Raw genomic sequence first — 19,850 nt, forward strand, 5'->3', positions numbered from 1 at the left:
TTCTCTGACTTTTATTATTCAATGTTATGTAAGATTCACCTATGCTCAAGTGAATACCTGCTATTCATTTTCATTGCTGTATAGCAGGCCCTGCGGCATGTACCAGTTTATCATTTCTCCTGTTTGGTGAACATTTGGGCTGTTTCCAGGATTTTACAGTTGCAAATTGTTTTGTCTTTTTTTGGGGGGGTACCGGAAATCGAACTCAAGACGTTGTGCTTGCCAGGCAGGCGCTGTGCCATAGAGCTAAATCCCCAGCCCCCTCAAATGGTTTTAGTATAAACATTCATGTCTCTGTCTCCTGATAAACACTTGTGAGCTTTTCTCCAGGGCATGGACATGGGAGGAAGGAGAATTGCTAAGATTAGCTCAGGAGTCAGCAAATTTTTTCTGTAAAGGGCCAGAAAGTAAGTACTTTAGATTCCGTGGGTCATATAGTCTTTATGGCCTTACTGCAAAGCTGCCATTTTGGTGGGAAAATAGCCAAGACCATACATAGCTGTGAATGTGCTCTGGTAAAATTTTGCTTACAAATCTGAGCAGCTGGCTACTGTATGGACCTCTGAACATGTGCTGCTAAGTCCTGATGGCTCCCCTATTCCAGTTGCGTGCAGATGTTACCGCATCCTCTCATTCCGCTATGGAAATATGAGGATAATCTTTCTCTGTCTACAGACTGGACTGAATCTCCGTATTCACAGACCTTCAGAGGAAGGGAAGACGGACATGAGGATATGATGGTGGTGAGGGATCCAACCCATCATCTGTAACCTTTATAATCTTAGGGAATCAAAGGCAGAAAGGAGTTGAAGTTCTGTCTTCAGCATTGGCTCTGTTGGGCCTGGGAGTGTGAGGCTGTCCTTGCCTGGAGCATTAACATCACAGAAGCCACTGTGAGGTCACTGCCAGGCAGTGGGTGGGAGAAACTCAAACAGAAGACAGTATACTTTTGGAGTTGTAGGACCTTTATTATTTGAACTGTAATGGGCTCACTGGGGATATTTTCCTGAGCCCAACTCTCTGTTGTTACGGTTCTAGCTTCCCGCCTGGCTCCTATTTAAATGGATACGGCTTCAAAGATGATCGTTTCCGTTGTCTCAGATGTCATGGTACCGTAGAGCTCCAGCTCCTGACCTGCCTGGCCCTTTTCCACCTTTGTCTCTATGTTGCGCTTTTCCACTGTCTTTGTCATGATGTCTACTTCTCTGTCACGTGATCCAAGGGCTATTTTGGAACTAGATGCAGTTAGGAAGCTCCTCAGAAATGAGCTGATTTTACTGGATTTCTTACTTACAGAGCTTGAACTGGCTGCAGATCGTCCTTTCCCTGCTTTGCGAGAGGTCCTAGATCCCTTGTTGGAGGAACTGCGGCTGGCGTTTTTGTGAGGGGAACTGCGTCCCCTGCTGCTCCTTGCCTTTCTTGACCCTTTTTCCTTTTTTTCTTCTCTCTTGCTCCTGTGGCCAGACACAGAATGGTGGGATGATGATTTCCGGCTCTTGTGCCCACCTGACCTGTGCCGGTGACTTTCACCTGTCCTGCGGTGATGGGAACTTTTCCTGCTGGCAGTTCTGTTCTTTTCTCTTCTTTCCCTTTTCTCCTTCCTGGCTTCAGCACTGACCTGGGAAACCTTCTGGCTACCATCCCGTTCACACATGTAGCTTTCACTCTGCAAGGCTGAGACAACGGGTACCACCGCTGACCCTTCAGCTTTTTCTCCCATAGGCGCCTTGGTCATCATGGTGCCTGCAAAAACCACATTCATGCTGTCCTGGGAGACACTGGCGGCACCCGCCGTGGAAGTTCCCGCTGAGGAGCTGCTTGCAGCGCCCGCCATCGCCACATTGATATTGTCCGCAGATACACTGGCAGAAGCTGCCACGGCCTTGCTGGCTCTGCCTTCTCCGGACTCCTTGATGGCCGTCCCTGCCAGGGCTGTGGTTACCTGGCCTGAGCCTGCAGACTTAGCTGCTGCCATGCTCATCGCACCAGCTGCAGGGCGCGTCGCTGTCCCTGCCACGGCCGTACCTGCTGTAGGACCGGTTGTTGTCCCCACGGCTGCCACACCACCCACTGTCCTTGCTGCTCCTCCTGTGGCTGATGCTGCAAGAGCAGCAAGTTGGATTCCCTCTCCCCCAGCAAAAGCAGAAGAGCTGGCTCCACGCACCTCATGAAGCTTCAGAAGCCCAGAATCCTGGTCCCCTTCTCCACAGAGGTCTGAAGCCTATGCCAAAGAATAGATGGAGGGAACAGGTGAAATAGAGAAAACAAAGTCAGAACTGCCTGGTGCTCTCATCCTGGAGCTGAGCAACTCAAGGGCTCATCATTAGAACCCCTGAAATCATCACCTTTTAGGTCACACTGATTATAGGCCCCATCTTTACACCTCTGTCAAAAATCAGTTTCACTCCAACAATACTAGTGCCAATGATATCACGGATACAACTCCCTGTCCTGGGATTTTGTTTACACACTCATCTTCAGTCTTTTCAAGACAGATGTCTAGAGGTGGGATTGTTGGATCTGGGTTTACATTTCACATTTTGGTGGCTGCTGAAACAAATTGTGTGTTTGTATACACACATATGTGTTGTGTTGATTTATACAGAACAGCCCATTGTAGTCACAGGGAGGCAGATCATGGCTCAAACGAAACAAGGACTTTCTAGTTTTTAAAATGTACCACACTAAAAAGTTGGTCTCAGAGAAATAGAGAATAGACTAGTGTTTGTCAGAACTTGGGGAGAGCGCACAGAGGAAGGTATAGGAAGGGAGATTCATGGGTATGGGGTGTAGTTGGGTAGGAGGATTAACATAATGTTCTATGTCATAGTAGGATAACTTGGTTGACAAAAAATTAGCTATATATTTCAAAAACTAAAAAAGAGGATTTTGACTATTCCAAGCACAACATAATGATAAATGTCTGAGGTGGTGGATATGTTTGTTACTCTGGTCTGGCTATTACATGTTACATATAAGCATTGTAATATCACACTGTACTATATACATAGGTACAATTATAGTGCATCATTTAAAACACAAAAATATATATTTTTTAAGAGTTCCATAATGAATAGGTTCAGGTATAAAATGTTCAAGAAGAAATTGGACCATCAGGATATTGTAGAAGCCGTTACAGCATTGAATGTGAGACAGAGTAGTTGATACCTAAGATGTCTGATATTTGGCCTTTGGTGCATCTTAGAGAAGCACTTAACTGCCCAAGATGCTAAGTGCCTAGTGGTAGTTCATTTGGCCCTAAGCCCTTTCAAATGCAATGCATCTCCCAGCATGGAAAGCCCTGTAGGACCTGCATTGGGATTCTCTCCCTAAGCCCTCTGCCCCATTTCCCTGGGGCTCCACCTGCTTACCAGTAGACTCTTGATGTCCTCAGGAGTGCCTGCATCCCCAGTCTGAATAGTTGGGGTGCTACTGCAGCTGTCGACTGGTGGCCTCAGGAGATAGACAAGCTTTTCCCAATAGCAGAAGAGATCTTCGCGCGTATCTGAAGAGGGGCACAGCTGCAGATAGAAAGTTCGGCCTGTGGCAAGCTTCAGGCGCAGCTGCTGTTTCTCACGATCGTGGATGGAGATCTTAACAAACTTCAAGGGAAGTAGCCTGGTGAGCTCTAGAGTCCTCTTGGGCATCTGAGTTCTTTTTTTGGGGAGTAGGCCGCGTTTGGCATGCTCTTCACAGACTTTAGCTGGCCGGGCCAGCAGCATGACGTCAGGGAGCGGGAGAACGGGGCTGGTGGACGCAATGCATACAGTCACCATTCGCACACGATTGTGCACATCGATGACCTCTCCTTTTTTGCTAATCTGGATAAAGTCGCTCTCAAACATTGGTGCATACTTGAAGATTTCATACTCTCCTCCCTTGTACAGCTGCCGCTGCAGGTCCCCCATGGAGGTATTAAACACGCCCATCGAGCGGTAGCTGCGGGCTGTGTAATAAGGCAGCACACACTCACTGCTTCGAATTCTTTTTCCTCCAGACATCTTTGCCAGCTACAAATTGAGTCCCCAAGAGAGAGAGGGAGTGATGGCAACATACCATCTCCTTGCAAGGCTTCTGCCTACATCTCTTCACACCACTGCATTTATCCTCTGCTGTCCTTTGTGACCTGTCACCAACACACACCCCTTTGTCCTGTCCTCCCAGGAGCCTCCCCTCAAGATGGCTTCAGCAGCCCTTCAAAACAATGAAAACAAAAACACACAAGCTACCGCCTCCAGGGAAAGCAGGCTGGCCCTGTCATGGGGTATTGTTTTTAATTGGAGAAGGCAGAATACTCTTTTTAATGAAAATATTGAGATGCTAAATTCATGAAACGATTGTTTTTGTGAACATCCAGGAGGTACCCATCCAGTTTTACTGTTCTTGCAAACACCCCTCCACAGACCATCTTGCTACAAAGATTTTTGCTCCACATGAATTACTTCCTGGAGATAAAACCCTAGAGGTGGACATTGTACTTGGCAAGGGCAGGGATCCAATCGATGCTTGCCATCCCCTCAGTATGTAGGTAGCACGGTTCAGACAGGTACTCAGGAGATGTTGGATGAACAGTAATAGTGCAGAGAAGCTTCTGCTACCTATCAGCACCAGTCTGATTGTCACAGATAGAAAATTTTGCATGTGACAGAAAACTTTCTCAGCATTTGAAGTTTGCAGGAAGTTAGTTTTTCAAAAACAAGTTTATGGACGGGGAAGCAGGCTCAGGATTGTCTTGCTTACGGTCAGAGTACAGAGGTGGATTCTGTTAGGTCTTACAACTCAGATCAGAGTTTTTTCTGTGCCTCAAGCAGCATGTCCAACTGTTACACTCTTGTTCCAGACAAACAGGGAGATGTGGCGGTAAGCAAAACATGTGGGGACTTAACTAGGAACCACAGGAATTCACAGAGGTCTTGAATCACCGTAGCATTTCCCACTATGATGTATCTTCTGCTTCACTCTTGATGTCTGCTTGATAAACCATTGACGTTTTCTTTCTTTGAAGAGCTCTTCAGAGAAATTGTGGCAAAGACATCTTTCTGGATTTATTTTTAATTTTTCACGAGGTTATGAATCCAAATTCCCCCTCCCCCAGTGAAAAAACTACTTCTGAAATCAGTACACATCCTCCAAACTCACTGATTGCTGTGTAGAGGTCTTGAAATAAATACCAACCACAGAATGTTCTTTTTTGTATCTCCCTTGCCTATGGCTGTGCCTAGCACATTATCGCTTTTCAAACAATATGAACTTACTTGTGCCAGTTGGGCCTCATCCTTCCTTCCATGTATTAAACAAAATTTAATGAGCAAGTATATTATTTGAGACCAGCTAGAAAAGGGAGATGCAGTAAAGTTCTTTGCCTCTGAAGAGCTAAAATATTTTTTTAAGAGCTGTTACTTCTCCAACAAAGGAACAAAGGGGCTTATATTGATTGTATTATAAAGGGATAATCACTAAAAGTCAACACACTCAGGATTAAAAGTAAGAATTTGGTTTTCACTATATATAATGTTATAAATTATTATATATTAATATTACATATGATACTAAACTATATATTCTCATAAATCCAATTTAATGTAATCATTAAAAATTAGAAAAATCACAACCATATTTTTGAGAACTTACTATAAGACAGGCATGATGCCAACCATTGTATTGTTTTTGTTTTTTTGAGGCAGGGTCTCCCTATGTGATGCAGGCTGGCCTTGAACTCGCTTATATAGCCCAGGCTGGCCTCAAATTCCTGCTTCAGCCTTGTGAGTGCTGGGATTACAGGCATGCACCACCATGCCCAGCAGGCCAACCTTGTTAAATTTTAGAAAAGTTTTAAGCTTCACAGCAGCCCTATAAGATAGAGGTATGAATATCAGCCTTGATTTATAGGGGGGAAATTAAGACTCAGAGAAGTTAAGCAGCTTCACCAAATCATAAGAGCCCAAATGATATGAAAGTCCCAAAATGCAGCAATGGATAATTACACTAGGCTGGGTCACACTAATAGAACTGACATATATAAGTATTACTACATGTGCATAAATTCATCCATTTGTTCAATTAATACTATGTGGTGCAGACTTTGTGCTGAGAATCCAACAGTGGATAAAAGACAAAATTCTTCAGTCTCCTGGAGCTTGCACACAGGCAGTAATTAAGTAAGTTATGTGGTATGTCAATGCTGATAAGGGGTGTAGAGAGAGATAAGTAGGCATGTGGGATGGGAGGGCATGGAGGTGCTGTGAGGGAAGGTTCAGTGAGAAGCAACATGTAGGCAAAAATATAAAGGAGGGCAGGGAAAATCCCATGCTGATGTCTGGAGGGAACAGCAAAAGGTCAAGCCCAGAATAACAACCTGTGCTTAGGATAGAGCACACCAGTTGCATTTAAGGAGCTCAAGAATGGAGTGAGTGGGGAAAGAGTAGTTGAAGATGAGTCTGACAGGTAAGTGGGAGATGCTAGAAGGACAAACTCTCATGGAACAGACCTCATCGACCATTGTAGAGTCTTTGCGCTGAATGGGCATTGTAGAGGTTTTGCGCTGAATGGGCAGCATTATGATCCACACACACAAAGGATCTTTCTGGCCACCATACTGAAATGTTTGTGGTGGTGCCAGGGGAAGGGGTGGAGTGGAGCAACTCCTGCAAGTGGTAACCATGAGGAAGATGTATGGCCTCGGGGAAAGGAATGGAAAATACCCAGCTCACGGACATATTCAACTGAGGTGTGTCTCAGTGTACTGATTTATACAGATATTAAACATCATTCAATAAATACTACTAAGTTAAATAATTACAAGCCGGGCATGGTGTTACACAACTGTAATCCCAGTGCTCGGATGGCTGAGGCAGGAGGATCGCCATGGGTTCGAGGCCAGCCTGTGTTACATAGTGAGTTCAGGGCCAGCTTAAACTACATAGCAAGACCTCGTCTCAAAACAAACAAACAAACAAACATTACAAAAGAATACAGATGATGTCTTTTTTTTTATCAAGCATTAGAAATTGAACCTCGAGTCTCACAATGTTAGAGCCATGCTCCAACGGTGAGCCTGCAAGTCCAGCCCTATATCATATATTTTTGAATGAAAAGTTCAAAGGCTGTGTATGTGTGTGTATGTGTGTGTGTGTGTGTGTGTGTGTGTGTGTGTGAAAGTATGCACAAGAAACTTGTAGCAAGAGCTACTCTGACGCATCTTGTCACCTGCGGGAAGTCACAGGATGAAGACTTTTTTCAGGGCATTTCCTTTTATACTTTTCAATTTTTTTTGCTACATATACTACTTTCATAAAAAGAAACAACATCTTAAGTTTATAGGTTGGTAAAATATTGTGCCAGTAAAACTATATTCTTAGAATATTTGACTTCCACCCTTCATGTAGAAGCCAGTAAATAGCTTCATTTAAATTTAACTCTGGCATGAAATTTCAGAATTTGAGAATGAAAGTACAAAATAACATGCAACTCTATTTGCTTATTTTTAAGACCTGTAAAAATTCATTCTACCTCCTAAAGCTTAAAACTCAGGAAGCTCTCCAGCCATTCAAGTTATATTTGTTAATGGCCCACTATGTCCTGTCATCAGGCTAAGGGGATTCAGGTTGTCAGAATACATTTCAGAAATTTTAAACCATGCCTCTCATGCAAATATAGAATGAATATGTGTCAAAGATGGAATTCATTCATTCATGGGGTAACATGAATGAACAGGATGATCAATCTGGATCAAAGGAGAATGAAAGGAGCAGGCACTAGCCTTCCAGCGCAGACCCTTCAGCCTCCTGATACGGACTCTCACAGGACACTGCATGGAGTTCCAGGCTTTTGACTGGATCCTTTGGATCCCCAATGACCAGACAAACTTTTGCCTCTTCTACACCCAGCTCTGTGGGTGACCATTGTAAGCCAATTTTGTAAATTCTTAAATATTTGTATGTCTTGTGTTATATCCAATTCTCTGGTAAACACTGACTGATAATAATAATAATAATAATAAGAAGAAGAAGAAGAAGAAGAAGAAGAAGAAGAAGAAGAAGAAGAAGAAGAATAGAAGGAGAAGGAGAAGAAGGAATGTAGGAATATTATTACCAGGTTAGATACCAACTGGTTAAATTCCAGTGCAACAAAATTATAGCCTGTGGGGTTACTTTCATTAGCAAGCAGAAATAATTTGCCTCTCTTTTGAATGCAGAGTCACACATTATTATGGAATTTATATCATTAAGACTTTAGTTATAGCTTTTTTGTGTTGAAAATATTCTAAAATTAAATTGCAATTCTGTGACTATGCTAAAAATCCCCGAACTGTCCTTAATGGGTGAATTTTATGGTATGTGAAATGCATTTCATGAAAGCCTTTAAAAATAATGGGTAGCAAACACCTTAGGCTTGACTAACTGAACTAACACCACTGTTTTCCTTGTTCTCCTGGACAATTAAATATCCTTGGGCAGCCACCAATATTAAAGCTCTAATATGATATTGAAAGTGTATATGTCTGCTTCATATGTTTGTGTTATGTACAAGCTTTGGCACTTTTTCATCGTTGTTGTTGCAGTACTGGGGATTGAACCCAGGGCCTTTGCACTGAACTACCTCCCCAGTCCTTTTTCTGTATTTTATTTTGAGACAGTCTCATTCAGTTGTCAGGTTACCCAGACTTAGCTCTAGTTTGGGGCATTCCTGTTGTGCTAGGATTACAGATGTGCACCACCACGTCTAGCTGAGTACTTTTCCTTAACAAGGAATATAGTGGAGCATATATAACCCATGACCCTAAATTCAGAGACTTTACAACCACTTAGGAGAACATACGCAGAGAAGAAAGCAGGGCAAATAAACATATGGCGCAGTAACAGTGAATTAGTTGAGTGAGTAGTGAACCTAATAGTACTTGTCACTATATTTGAAACCAACAATAATTGTTTCGTAAGAAGGAAAACCGTCAAAACCACAATTCTACAGATAGTGTTCTATACATTTTAAACTAGTGTAAAGTCTAAGAGATGTGAACATTACGAAAACACAAATAAGATACTGAGCATATTTAGATATGCAAGAGTATAGATGGCGAAAGTCTACATACTTATAGTGGGAAGTGGTTTTATGTCAATAGCTTTTGCTCCCCATGTATTATTTTGAAATTCAAGGTAGAGAAGCAGCTATATATAGACTTTTCAATGAGTTTGCAACCTGGAGAGGGGAGATGTTGTGAGCTAGGCAGGATGTGAGGGTGGGGAGATTTCCACACTGTACACAGTATGTACCTGTTGGGTAAATCCCCTGGCCTAAAATATAATCCACCATACTTTTATGTCAATTGTTGCCACCTGAAGTGGCGTGGGGTGAGCTGCGGTTTGCCTTGGGCACCTAGGACTTCAGGAAGCCAACCTGATCTCTGCCTTACCTTCTGGCTGGTAGAAAAGACCACAGGCACCTAAATGTTCCCCTGATCGCTAGTTATGCAAATTAGCTTGCATCTGCCTCAGGTTTGAAAGGAAAATGAGTTGGTATACATAAAAGAAGCTGACAGGCTATCAAAATAATTTTATTCTAAACATTATGATCCCTTCTTCTTCAATGTCCTCCCTTTCCCTTTTTTGTTCTTCTTTCTGCACTCCTCAGCTGCGTTTAGCTCTACTCTGAACCAAAACTCCTTCCTGCCCATCACAGTCTTAGGACTGTTTCCCTCTTAGTACTTCCTGTTTGGGTCTGCTCACAAGCCAGGATTTATTTCTTTGTATTTATTTCTTTGCTGCTACATTGAAAAAGGATTGCAGCTAAACACAACAATGGTGGAACAATTAACTTAGAGATAAAAATAAAGATCAGAAACTAGAAATATAGAGGGGAGTGACTGAGCCAGGATCGGGGATAAAATGATTATTACAGGTAGATACCAAATTTAACTCTGAAAAATATAAAAGAAATATTAACATAGATGATCATTACCTCTGAGTGGTGAAATTAGAAGCAATTTTTACATCTTACTTTCTTATCTGCTTTTTCCATCAAACATATCACTTTTGTAAATATTATATATATATATATATATATATATATATATATATATGCACATATATTTCAAAAATTATCTCTTCCTGGTCACCTCAGTTATCACTTCCTTCTATTAGTCAAAGCAATGATTTTTAACACAAGACATCATTTTCTTTTATTTTAAATTAAAAATTAAAATATTTTCTATCATTTTTTAAATTATATAAATTAAACATGAAATACCAGTTCCATCTGATGGAAGTTTGATATATAAGCTTCCTGACACTGCCATGTTTGTATACATATATGTTTAATGTTGACACAAAACATTTGTTTAAAAAGCAGGATGACTTTGTATCCAGCTACACTACTGAATCTGGTTATTAAATCTACATGTTTTTTGGTGGAGGTTCTGGGGTGTTATATGTAGAGTATCATGTCATCTGCAAATAATGATAATTTAACTTCCTTTTCTATCCTTATTCCTTCTATTTCTTTCTCTTGTCTAATGGCTCTGGCTAATGTTTCTAGAGCCATACTGAATTGGTATGGTTATAGTGGACATCTTTGTCTTATTCCTGATTTTTAGAGTCAAAGCTTTCAGTTTTTTACCATTTAGTATGTTGTAGCTGTTGGTTTGTCATAGATAGCTTTTATCAGGTTGAAGTAAAGACCTTCTATTTTCTGTAGGGTTTTTACAGTGAATGGATATTTTGACAAATGCCTTTTGTGCATCTGTTGAGGTGATTATGTGATTTTTGTCCTTGACTCTGTTGATATGGTGGATCGCATTTATTGATCTGCATATGTTAAACCATCCCTGCATCCCTGGGATGAACCCTACTTGGTCATGGTGTGTAATCTTCTTGATGATTTGCTACATTCTGTTTGCTAGTATCTTACTGAGGATTTTTCCATCTATGTTCTTTAGGGAGATTATCCTATAGGTTTCTTTCGTTTGGGTACTTCTCTGGTTTTGATATAAGGGTAATACTTGCTTCCTGGAATGATTTTGGAAGTATTGTTTCCCTTTCAATTTCATTAAAGAGTTTCAGCAGTAGTGGAATTAGTTCTCTAAATTTCTTGTAGAATTCAGCAGTGAATCTATCAAAACCTGGGCTTTTTTTGTTGGTAAGTTTTTTGTTTTTTGTTTTTTGTTTTTTGTTTTTTGTTTTTGTGTGTGTAGGGGGTACCAGGAATCAAACTCAGGACCTCACACTTGCCAGGCAAGCACTGCACCACTCAGCTAAACCCCTGGCCCCTACTGGTAAGTTTTTAATTATATTTTCAATTTCATTGATTGCTATCATTCCTGTACATAAACAAAAAACTCACTGAGAGAGAAATTAGGGAAATCACACTCTTCAGAATTGCATGTAAATAAATGAAATGCTTAGGAGTCAATTTAACAAATGACATAAAAGATCTGTATGTTAAAAATTACAGTACTCTGGAAAAGGAGACTGAAGGGGATATCAGAAAATTAAAAGATATCCCTTGCTCGTGGATAGGGAGAACTGACATAGTGAAAATGGCCATACTCCCAAAATTGTTACACAGATTTCATGCAATCCCAATCAAAATACCATTAGCGTACCTCACAGGTCTACAGAAAACATTCCTAAAATTCATTTGGAACCAGAAGAGACCTAGAATAGCAAAAACAGTTCTCAGCAACAAAGGCAAGGCAGGGGGCATCACAGTCCCTGACTTGAAATTATCCTACAAATCTACTGTGATAAAATCATCATGGTACTGGCTAAAAAACAGACCCAAGGATCAGTGGAACAGCTTAGAAGATACAGACACAACTACAAACACACTCACCTATCTCATCTTTAACAAAGGGCCAAAAATGTTCACTGGAAGAAAAATAGCCTTTTTAATAAATGGTGCTGAAAAAACTGGCTTTCCACATGCTGAAGACTAAAACTAGCCCCATGTCTATCACCATGCACTAAACTAAAGTCAAAATGGATGAAAGATTTAAGAATTAAAATAGAAACACTAAATCTACTGAAAGAGAAAATATGCAGAAATCTCAAAGACATAGGTGTAGGCAGAGACTTCATGAACCAAACCCATATCACACCAGAAGTATTACAAAGAATCAACCACTGGAGTCTCATCTTATTATAAAACACTTTTGCACTTCAAAAAAAAATCACCAGCAGAGTGAAAAGACAGCCCAGAGAGTAGGAAAAATTTTTGGCCAATTGTCCCTCGGAAAAAAGACCTCTATCTAGAACATATAAAGTATTGGGAAAAAAAATCAGACACCCAAAATTCAAAAACTCAATCCAAAAATGGGCATTTGTGATGAATATACACTTCTCAGATGAAGAAATAAAAATGGCAAATAAGTATATGAAAAAATGTTCAACAGACTGTCATTTGAGAGATGCAAATTAAAACAACACTGAGAGTCCACCTCACCCTCAAAAAAGTATGGCTATCATCAAGAACTCAACCAATAACAAGTGCTGGTGGAGCTGGGGGGGAAGGAACACTTCGCCACTGTTGGTGGGAGTGTAGAATGGTGCAACCACTGTGGAAATTAGTATGGAGATTCCTCAAAAAACTAGAATTAGAGGTCCCATTTGACATTATTCCCCTTCCGGGTATCTCCCCAGAAGAATTAAAAACATCATACCACAGTGATAGATGATTTAGTCTGCAAGGGAACCCAAGGAAGACTAAGGCCTTCAAAACCATTTAGAGAGGACAACTGAAGGATCTCTTTAGTGTGGAAATAAGAGAGGCTCTGAAGCTATATAAGAAGCGCGTTTCCTTATCTAGAGGATTGTCCCCTTCCCAGAGAAAACAACTGCAGTTGTAGAGCCTCAAATGGTAAGACAGCAAAACGAGGCTTTCAGTCAGTATCCAGGTGATCAAGGGTGAGCGCACCAAGACTAGAGATGTACAGAAACATGGTTACACCCAGAAATCTTCACTGCCTAAGTCTAGGGTCACCTTGGATTCCCGCAGAGCCTCACATGACTGCGACTGCCATTTAAATCATGAGGATTCCTTTCGTGAGAACTAAATTTCCCCTCCATTTACAAGGATTCAGCCTAGGCTATGAGACCAGGTCTGAGATAATCAACCAGACTCCTCCCAACTAGAACCCCATAAAACTGGCCTGTGGTCCTATGCTGGCAGGCCAGCCTGATCCTCATCATACTGTGCCACTTCGAGCTACTCCTCAAGTGGGAGTCCTTTGTTTATCTTCTCTCACCTTTCAGGTAAAGCTTTTCCTTGTAAATTCATACTGTCACTTTGGTTTTCATTTCCATTATTACTAAAGCAAGGACCCATGTTAGCCAATGATAGCTCCAGACAACCAAACATCCTATTGCCCTGGCTGTGGCAAATGGGAGATTTGTGAGTATGTTACACAACGTAAGCCAGTGATTCACAGTGCTGGGACTGTCACTGGAACTATGAGGAAACACAATCCAGTTCCGCTGACAAAATGTCAGCCTGCGATAGCTGGCAGCCATCTTGCTGCCACAGAGGACAGCCCTTCTCAGTGGGAAGCTGGTACAGATCTAAGGAGTGACAAGCACAATTTCTGATATCATTGCTTAAACAGGTGCATTCAGCAGTCCCAAGATGAACTGGTGTTTCTTTAATTATAGGATATTAAATGAAACGTTGTCAGCTCACCTTCATGTGAGGGTCCCAAGGCATCTAAAATATAATGAAACGAAGCAAGTACTTAAGTGCCTCACGGTGCAGTGCTGTACACTCTACACTTGTCGCAGGAAGAGACAAACCGGTTCTGCCTGTCACAGTGTTCACTCACCTCCAGTCTTTAGAAAACACAACTCACAAAGCCACGAGAGACAGTTCCTGGTGGGCTGTGTGCGTCTTCTCACCACCGCTGATGGTGGGCTGGGGAGGGGATCCTTGCATCCACCAGGAATCAAGGGATGGGGGCTTTAGAGAATGACTCTGAGCCTGGAATGAGTTTCAGAGTTTTGGGGATATAAAGACTGTGTCTAACTCCTGCTTGAAAAAAGCTGATGGTGAGCGCCACTTATTCTGATATCTCAGGATAAAGGGCTGTTCTTGGGACAAGTAGTATGACCTTCGATAGCAGGACGAAAATGCCTGAGGTTTCCAGGTGAACCATGGGAAAGAATAAATGGTATGTGGCTTATTTTCAAAGACATTTCACTCCAAGGACAAGCTAGTGGGCAATGAGATCTAAAGCAGTCAGAGGGCAGGTGGGGAGGTGGGCCAGCAGAACCCAAAGTCTGAAGGTTGAGTTCATTAGCCAGTTAGAGTGTCATCTCACATAAGGGAAACAGCTATTGAAGTTCTCAGCTGAAAAAAATCTCAGGAAACAGCAAAACACTAGACAAACATTTGTCATGAAGAAAAGCAGTCGTTGTGCATCTAGCCTGTCCCTCATGGCACTGCCATAGCTTTGTTGAATGCTGTGCTTCTTGTTCCTTTTCCCTTCTTCCCTCCAACTTGAGCCTGAGGGGGTGGATCAGAAATCAGGCGAGTGCCTGGGGAAAGGGGAGGATTAGGATATGGTGCAAAAGCCAAAGAGCTTCAACTCCTGGTTGTATATATGTACACAGGCTAGCTGGGATAATTGTACTGCTAATGTCTGTTGGCTTATTGAAAGGAACTATTAATGAATAATTGATCAATCTTACATGCTCATATCTCATTATATGTGCAAGCATTTTGAAGATGACATTGTGGAGTATAACAACCATTGTTGATTTCCTATCACCATGTTTTGAAATTCTGTATCATTTTTATTGCTCTCTATGCTGTTTTGTTTATGTATTTGTTTTTGTTATTTGGTTTTTTTTTTAAATGAAAACCAAAATTTATATGTATATATATTTGTATATATGTATATATACTTCCTCTCACACCACCTCAGGAGACATCCAGTGTCTGGTTGTCTTTTTGTGATGTTAAAGATGGAGCAGTGTGTTATGGTGTTGTCTGCTTCTTACAAGGATGGCGTATTTTCCCAGTGGCTTTGCACATGGTGACTTTACCATAGTAGCACTGAAGAAAAGCGTTATGTTGAATATGTGATTATTACACTGAACTGGACTATCTTTTCTTTTTTTATTTTAAAATTTAAAAACTGACAAAACAACAATGAAGACAAAATCAAAACAACGCAAAAACAACAAAAATGATACATGAACTCAGAACAAAATGATAGAAATTCACAATCATTGCTACATTACATACTGTTATCTTCAACGAAATTGCTCAGTCCACTAGACATAAGAATGTAAGATTGGGGCTGGGGATTTAGCTCAGCGGCAAAAGCGCCTGCCTGGCAAGCGCAAGGTCATGAGTTCGGTTCCCGGTACCGGAGAAAAACCAAAAAAAAAAAAAAAAAAAAAAAAGAATGTAAGATTGATCAAACAATCAAAGACAGTAACAAGTTAAAAAAAAATATTAAAAATAAATAAAAATACAACTTGGAAATGATGCAGAGCTTCACCATACAAGTAGTAGGAGTTCAACAATGGTTCTTATACTGCATATTGTTGATTTCAGATCAGTCATTCTGATTACCAAATTCAAGCATGCAAAATTCGTCAAGAAAAAAGAAAATTTTAAGCATTGACTGTTCCTCTCAATAAACCGCAGACATCATCAGTACACCTATTCCAGTTATCCTTATATATACATATCAATTTTGGCTTTCATTTTAAAAATAACAAAAACAAATACATAAACAAAACAGCATAGAGAGCAATGAAAATGATACAAAATTTCAAAACATGGTGACAGGCTATCAACAATGATTGTTATACTCCACAATGTCATCTTCAAAATAGTTGCACATATAACGAGATATGGGCATGTAAGACTGATCAAGTACTCATTAATAGTTCCTTTCAATAAACCAACAGACGTTAGCAGTACAATTATCCCAGCTAGCCTGTGTACATATATACATATTTTTTCCCTCTTCCTTATTTCTTTTTCTGCTGCCTTCCAACCCAGTTACTCCTTCTTATTTGAGCAGTTTCTTTTCTTTTTCACTATATCTATTGTATGGACTATCTTTTCCTAACTTAAAAACTTTCAAATATATATCAATATAAGGAGAATAGTATAATAAACCCTCATGTTTATTCAGTAATTCAACTTGAGTCTTTACCAACTCAGGAGCATTTTTCATTTCTCTCCCTACCTGTCCCTTCCTCTCTACTGGGTGATAACAAAGCAAATATCAGGCATCTGACTATTTTATCAGTCATTTAGTTTGTTTCTATACAAAATAAGGATTCTCCTTTAGCATGATTACAGGGTCATTATCATACTTTAAAAATTAGTATTTATCTGTATCACCAGGGATCAACTGTTCAAATGTCCCCCGTTGTCTCATGTTTTTGTGTGGTCGATTTGTTTTTTGCTCTGAATCCTAACTCCTTACAGGTTTGGTGACGTCGTCTCTTCATCTGTAGGTTCCCTTCCAGTTTATTTCTCTCAGATACCGGATAGGTTGTCCCTGGTGTTCTGTGTCTTCTTGACATACCCAGGTATAACTCCATCTTATCATTTTCCATGTTCTTTTATCTCTTATATTTCCTACAAACTCAGATTTAGATGTAGAGGCTTGGTTAGATTCGTGTTCGATTTTTTTTTCTTTCCTTTTGCAAGACTTCTGCATGGGTGGCTTGTGTACTTCCTCTCGTACCACTTCAGGAGATGTTCAGTGTCTGGTTGTCTCTTTTTGTGATGTTAAAGGTGGAGCAGTGTGTTACAGTGTTGTCTGCTGCTTACAAGGATGGCGTATTTCCCAGTGGCTTTGCACATGGTGACTTTAGCAGTCACTGATAATTGATGTATAGACCCATTTGTTTACTTAAGATTTCAAAACTGGGATATTCTATCATTCCTCCTTCATTTATTCAGTTCTCCAAAGAAAGACTTTACCTCATTCAATATTTGATTACTAAGTTGAAATCTAGTTCGTCATAAAAAGCAGCAAAATACAGGTTTTTCTGTTCTCAGCTTTTACTACATAAGTTAGTTCTTCACTAGCCTCTATTGTTTTGTTGTTGTTGGTTTTTTGTTTTGTTTTTTTTTTTTTTCCAGTACCAGGAATCGAATTCCCAACCTTGTGTTTGCCAGGCACGCACTGTGCCGCTGAGCTAAATCCCCAGCCCCTTCACTAGCTTCTAAAAGTGATCAGTAGTTTGAACTTTTTTCCAATTATCTTATGAACTCGTGATTTTAACATTTTTTGCTGTTCTTCAATTCACTGCAGTGATTGTTCTTTTTGATACCCAAATTGTTGTATCTTTGGCTAGTAGGAGCTCTTTGAATGTGTCTCCTGTGAACTGAACTTTGAAACCAAAACAAACAAAGAGCCTATTATTTTGTCCTCAAAGGGATGGAGAAAACATTGGCTCTTCTAGAGTTAGAGTTAAGAGTGACTAGAGACTAATCCCAGCAAGTGATTCTGAAGGCTCTATGAGTGAGATAATAAAGTTATTTATAATTGTACTCCATAGAGAGCTAGGAAATGAAAGACTCTGACTATTGCAATAGCTATTTTGCTTTCCTAGGTGAGAACGCTCCAGGAAGTAAATGTTTTAATTTAAATCAACTACATATAAACCAAGCCTTCCCAATGGAATTTATAGTGTGGTTTGAGAAAGTAGTACATAGTTTTAGTTAGAATTAGGTTTGCTGTTAATCACAAAAATCAAAACAGCAGGTCTTTTTATATTAAATAAAAGTAATCCAAGCCTAACATGGAAGATTCATGGTCATCCAGACCCCAAGCTCTTTCTATCACATATGTTCCATTGTCATCAACGTGCAACATCTACCTCATCACATTGAATGGCTGCTCTAGCTCCACCCATTACATCAATGTTCTAAGTAGCAGGAAGGAGAGTAAAGGGGAGAAAAAGGACATGGAGATTCCCATTAAAGACATTTCCACTTTGCTATATTCTGTTGATCAGCAAAGAGTCACATGAGTACACTTTATTACAAGGGAGGCTGAAAAATAATCTTTATCCTCGTTGGCCAGATGTCCAGATAAACATCAGGGTATCTGTTATTCTCAAAAGAGGAAAAAGCAATCCCTACCTCACAGCCATATTTTATAAAATACTATCTCTTGTGCAGTGCATTTCCACATATGTCTTGAGATCTCAAAATGGGGAGGTCACTTAAAATATTCTCTTTATCTTCCTTCCTGAGTATACTGATTATGTTAGGACATCGAATATATGAAATAAAATTAAGCTGTAGTCTGGTAATTATGTTTAAAAAGGAACTTGAAAGACAGGCACTCTTATACAGCAATAATGATCATTTTAGCTATCCATACACAGTCCAGGCCATCGCTGCTTACATTAGGATTTCTTGGTGATTAGCTTCGTGGTAGAAGTGAGCTTCATGGATATTTTTACAGGGGCTCCCCGATTGGCACTCACTGCTCATGGAATGTCTGGGGTTCAGTCCTCAAAGGACCCTCCCAAAGAGCCTGGGGATCAGAGACAGCAAGTCACTAGCTCAGAGGAAAACAACTTAGTAAGTGACAGAGCTGGAATCCCAACACAAACTCTCCTTTGTTTACTTTGCCACTCTGAAAGACCTGCTTATTTTCTGCTCTTCCACAAAATTTCAGGATAGAAAAACAACCATTTATATGTATCATAGAGAAACTTCTATGGGCTTTAATTTAAATTTTTTAAATTATTTTTTTAAAAATAATGAACTGCAGTATATTTCTGCTAAGAGCTGTAAGCCCACTGTCTCTTTTAATTGTCTAGCCTGATTTGGTGGTTACACGGTCAGTCATTTTTCCTAACCATCCTTTGTGTGCTGAGCTCTGTGATAGGTGCTGAGTGTATAGTAAAGAACAAAGCCGCATATATTCCTTACCCGACGGAGTTTCTAACCTAATGGGGAGACAAACAGTCCCAAAACCACTCTCCATATCGTGTCGTAAGAGGTATGAAGAGAAAGTTATGTGTGTGTGTGATGGGCGGACTTGACTTAGGAGAAGCGGGCGGACTTCCCCGAGGAGATGCCATGTAAGCGGAGGCTGACAATATAATTTTGACCTAACCAGGAAGTGAAATCTCAGGCAGAATGAGCGGCCTATGCAAAGTGGTGTGAGAGCCGTGCACAGGAGGGTTAGGGTGGGAACTTCTGGGCGAGCTGTAACACGAGGCTGAGCCAAGAGCCTAAGACGGGCCCTGCAGCCTCTGGTGTGAGGACCTGTTAGTCTCTTTCACAGGGGGAGAAGCTGATGCTCAGAGCCACGGAGGCATTTGCCTGCAGTCTCACCGCTAGTGCGATGTGGGACCAGGGCCAGCTTCGTCGGGGAGAATAACGGCCCTGACTAAAGACACCCGTGTCCTAATCCCCATCCTATATGTTAGGGTACATGGCAAAAGAGAATTAAAGTAGCAAATGGAATTAGAGTGCTAATAAGCCGACCCTGAAATAGGAAGACATGAGCCTAGATTACATGGGCCCTGTGCAATCAGGAGAACCTTCACACGTGGAAGAGGGTCATACAAGGGGTCATGGGGACACGAGGCAAGCGGCACTTGATGTGCTGTTGCTGGCTTTGAGAAGGAGGAAGAGGCAAAGACCCAAGCAGTACGGGTGCTCTTCAAAAGGCAGGGGGACCAAGGACACAGAGATTACCCCAGTAGTCCTCCAGAAAGGATCACAGCACCACAGAGCGCTCTGAGACCCGTTTATTCTCCCAAACAGAACTGTAAGACAATCAACTCGTGCTACTTTGAGCTACCATATTTGTCATAATTTGTTACATCAGCAACAGAAAATTTATGCACAAGGTATGTGCCATGAGCACC

At 40.8% G+C, this 19,850-nt stretch overlaps 1 protein-coding gene across 1 annotated transcript; it reads right to left on the bottom strand.

The window, feature by feature from the left end:
- Nucleotides 1–947: 947 nt before the first annotated feature.
- Nucleotides 948–4,096, bottom strand: Fam71b (family with sequence similarity 71, member B). Its single transcript, XM_005376226.1, has 2 exons — nt 3,372–4,096; nt 948–2,221 (listed from the first exon to the last, which is right to left on the bottom strand). The coding sequence occupies exons 1-2, from the start codon at nt 3,999–4,001 to the stop codon at nt 1,058–1,060; spliced, it is 1,794 nt and encodes a 597-aa protein (XP_005376283.1). The 5' UTR covers nt 4,002–4,096; the 3' UTR covers nt 948–1,057.
- Between the last annotated feature and the right edge of the window lie 15,754 nt (nt 4,097–19,850).

Source organism: Chinchilla lanigera, unplaced genomic scaffold (genome assembly GCF_000276665.1).
Source record: "Chinchilla lanigera isolate Chin_1 unplaced genomic scaffold, ChiLan1.0 scaffold00007, whole genome shotgun sequence".
NCBI classification, from domain to species: Eukaryota; Metazoa; Chordata; class Mammalia; order Rodentia; family Chinchillidae; genus Chinchilla; species Chinchilla lanigera.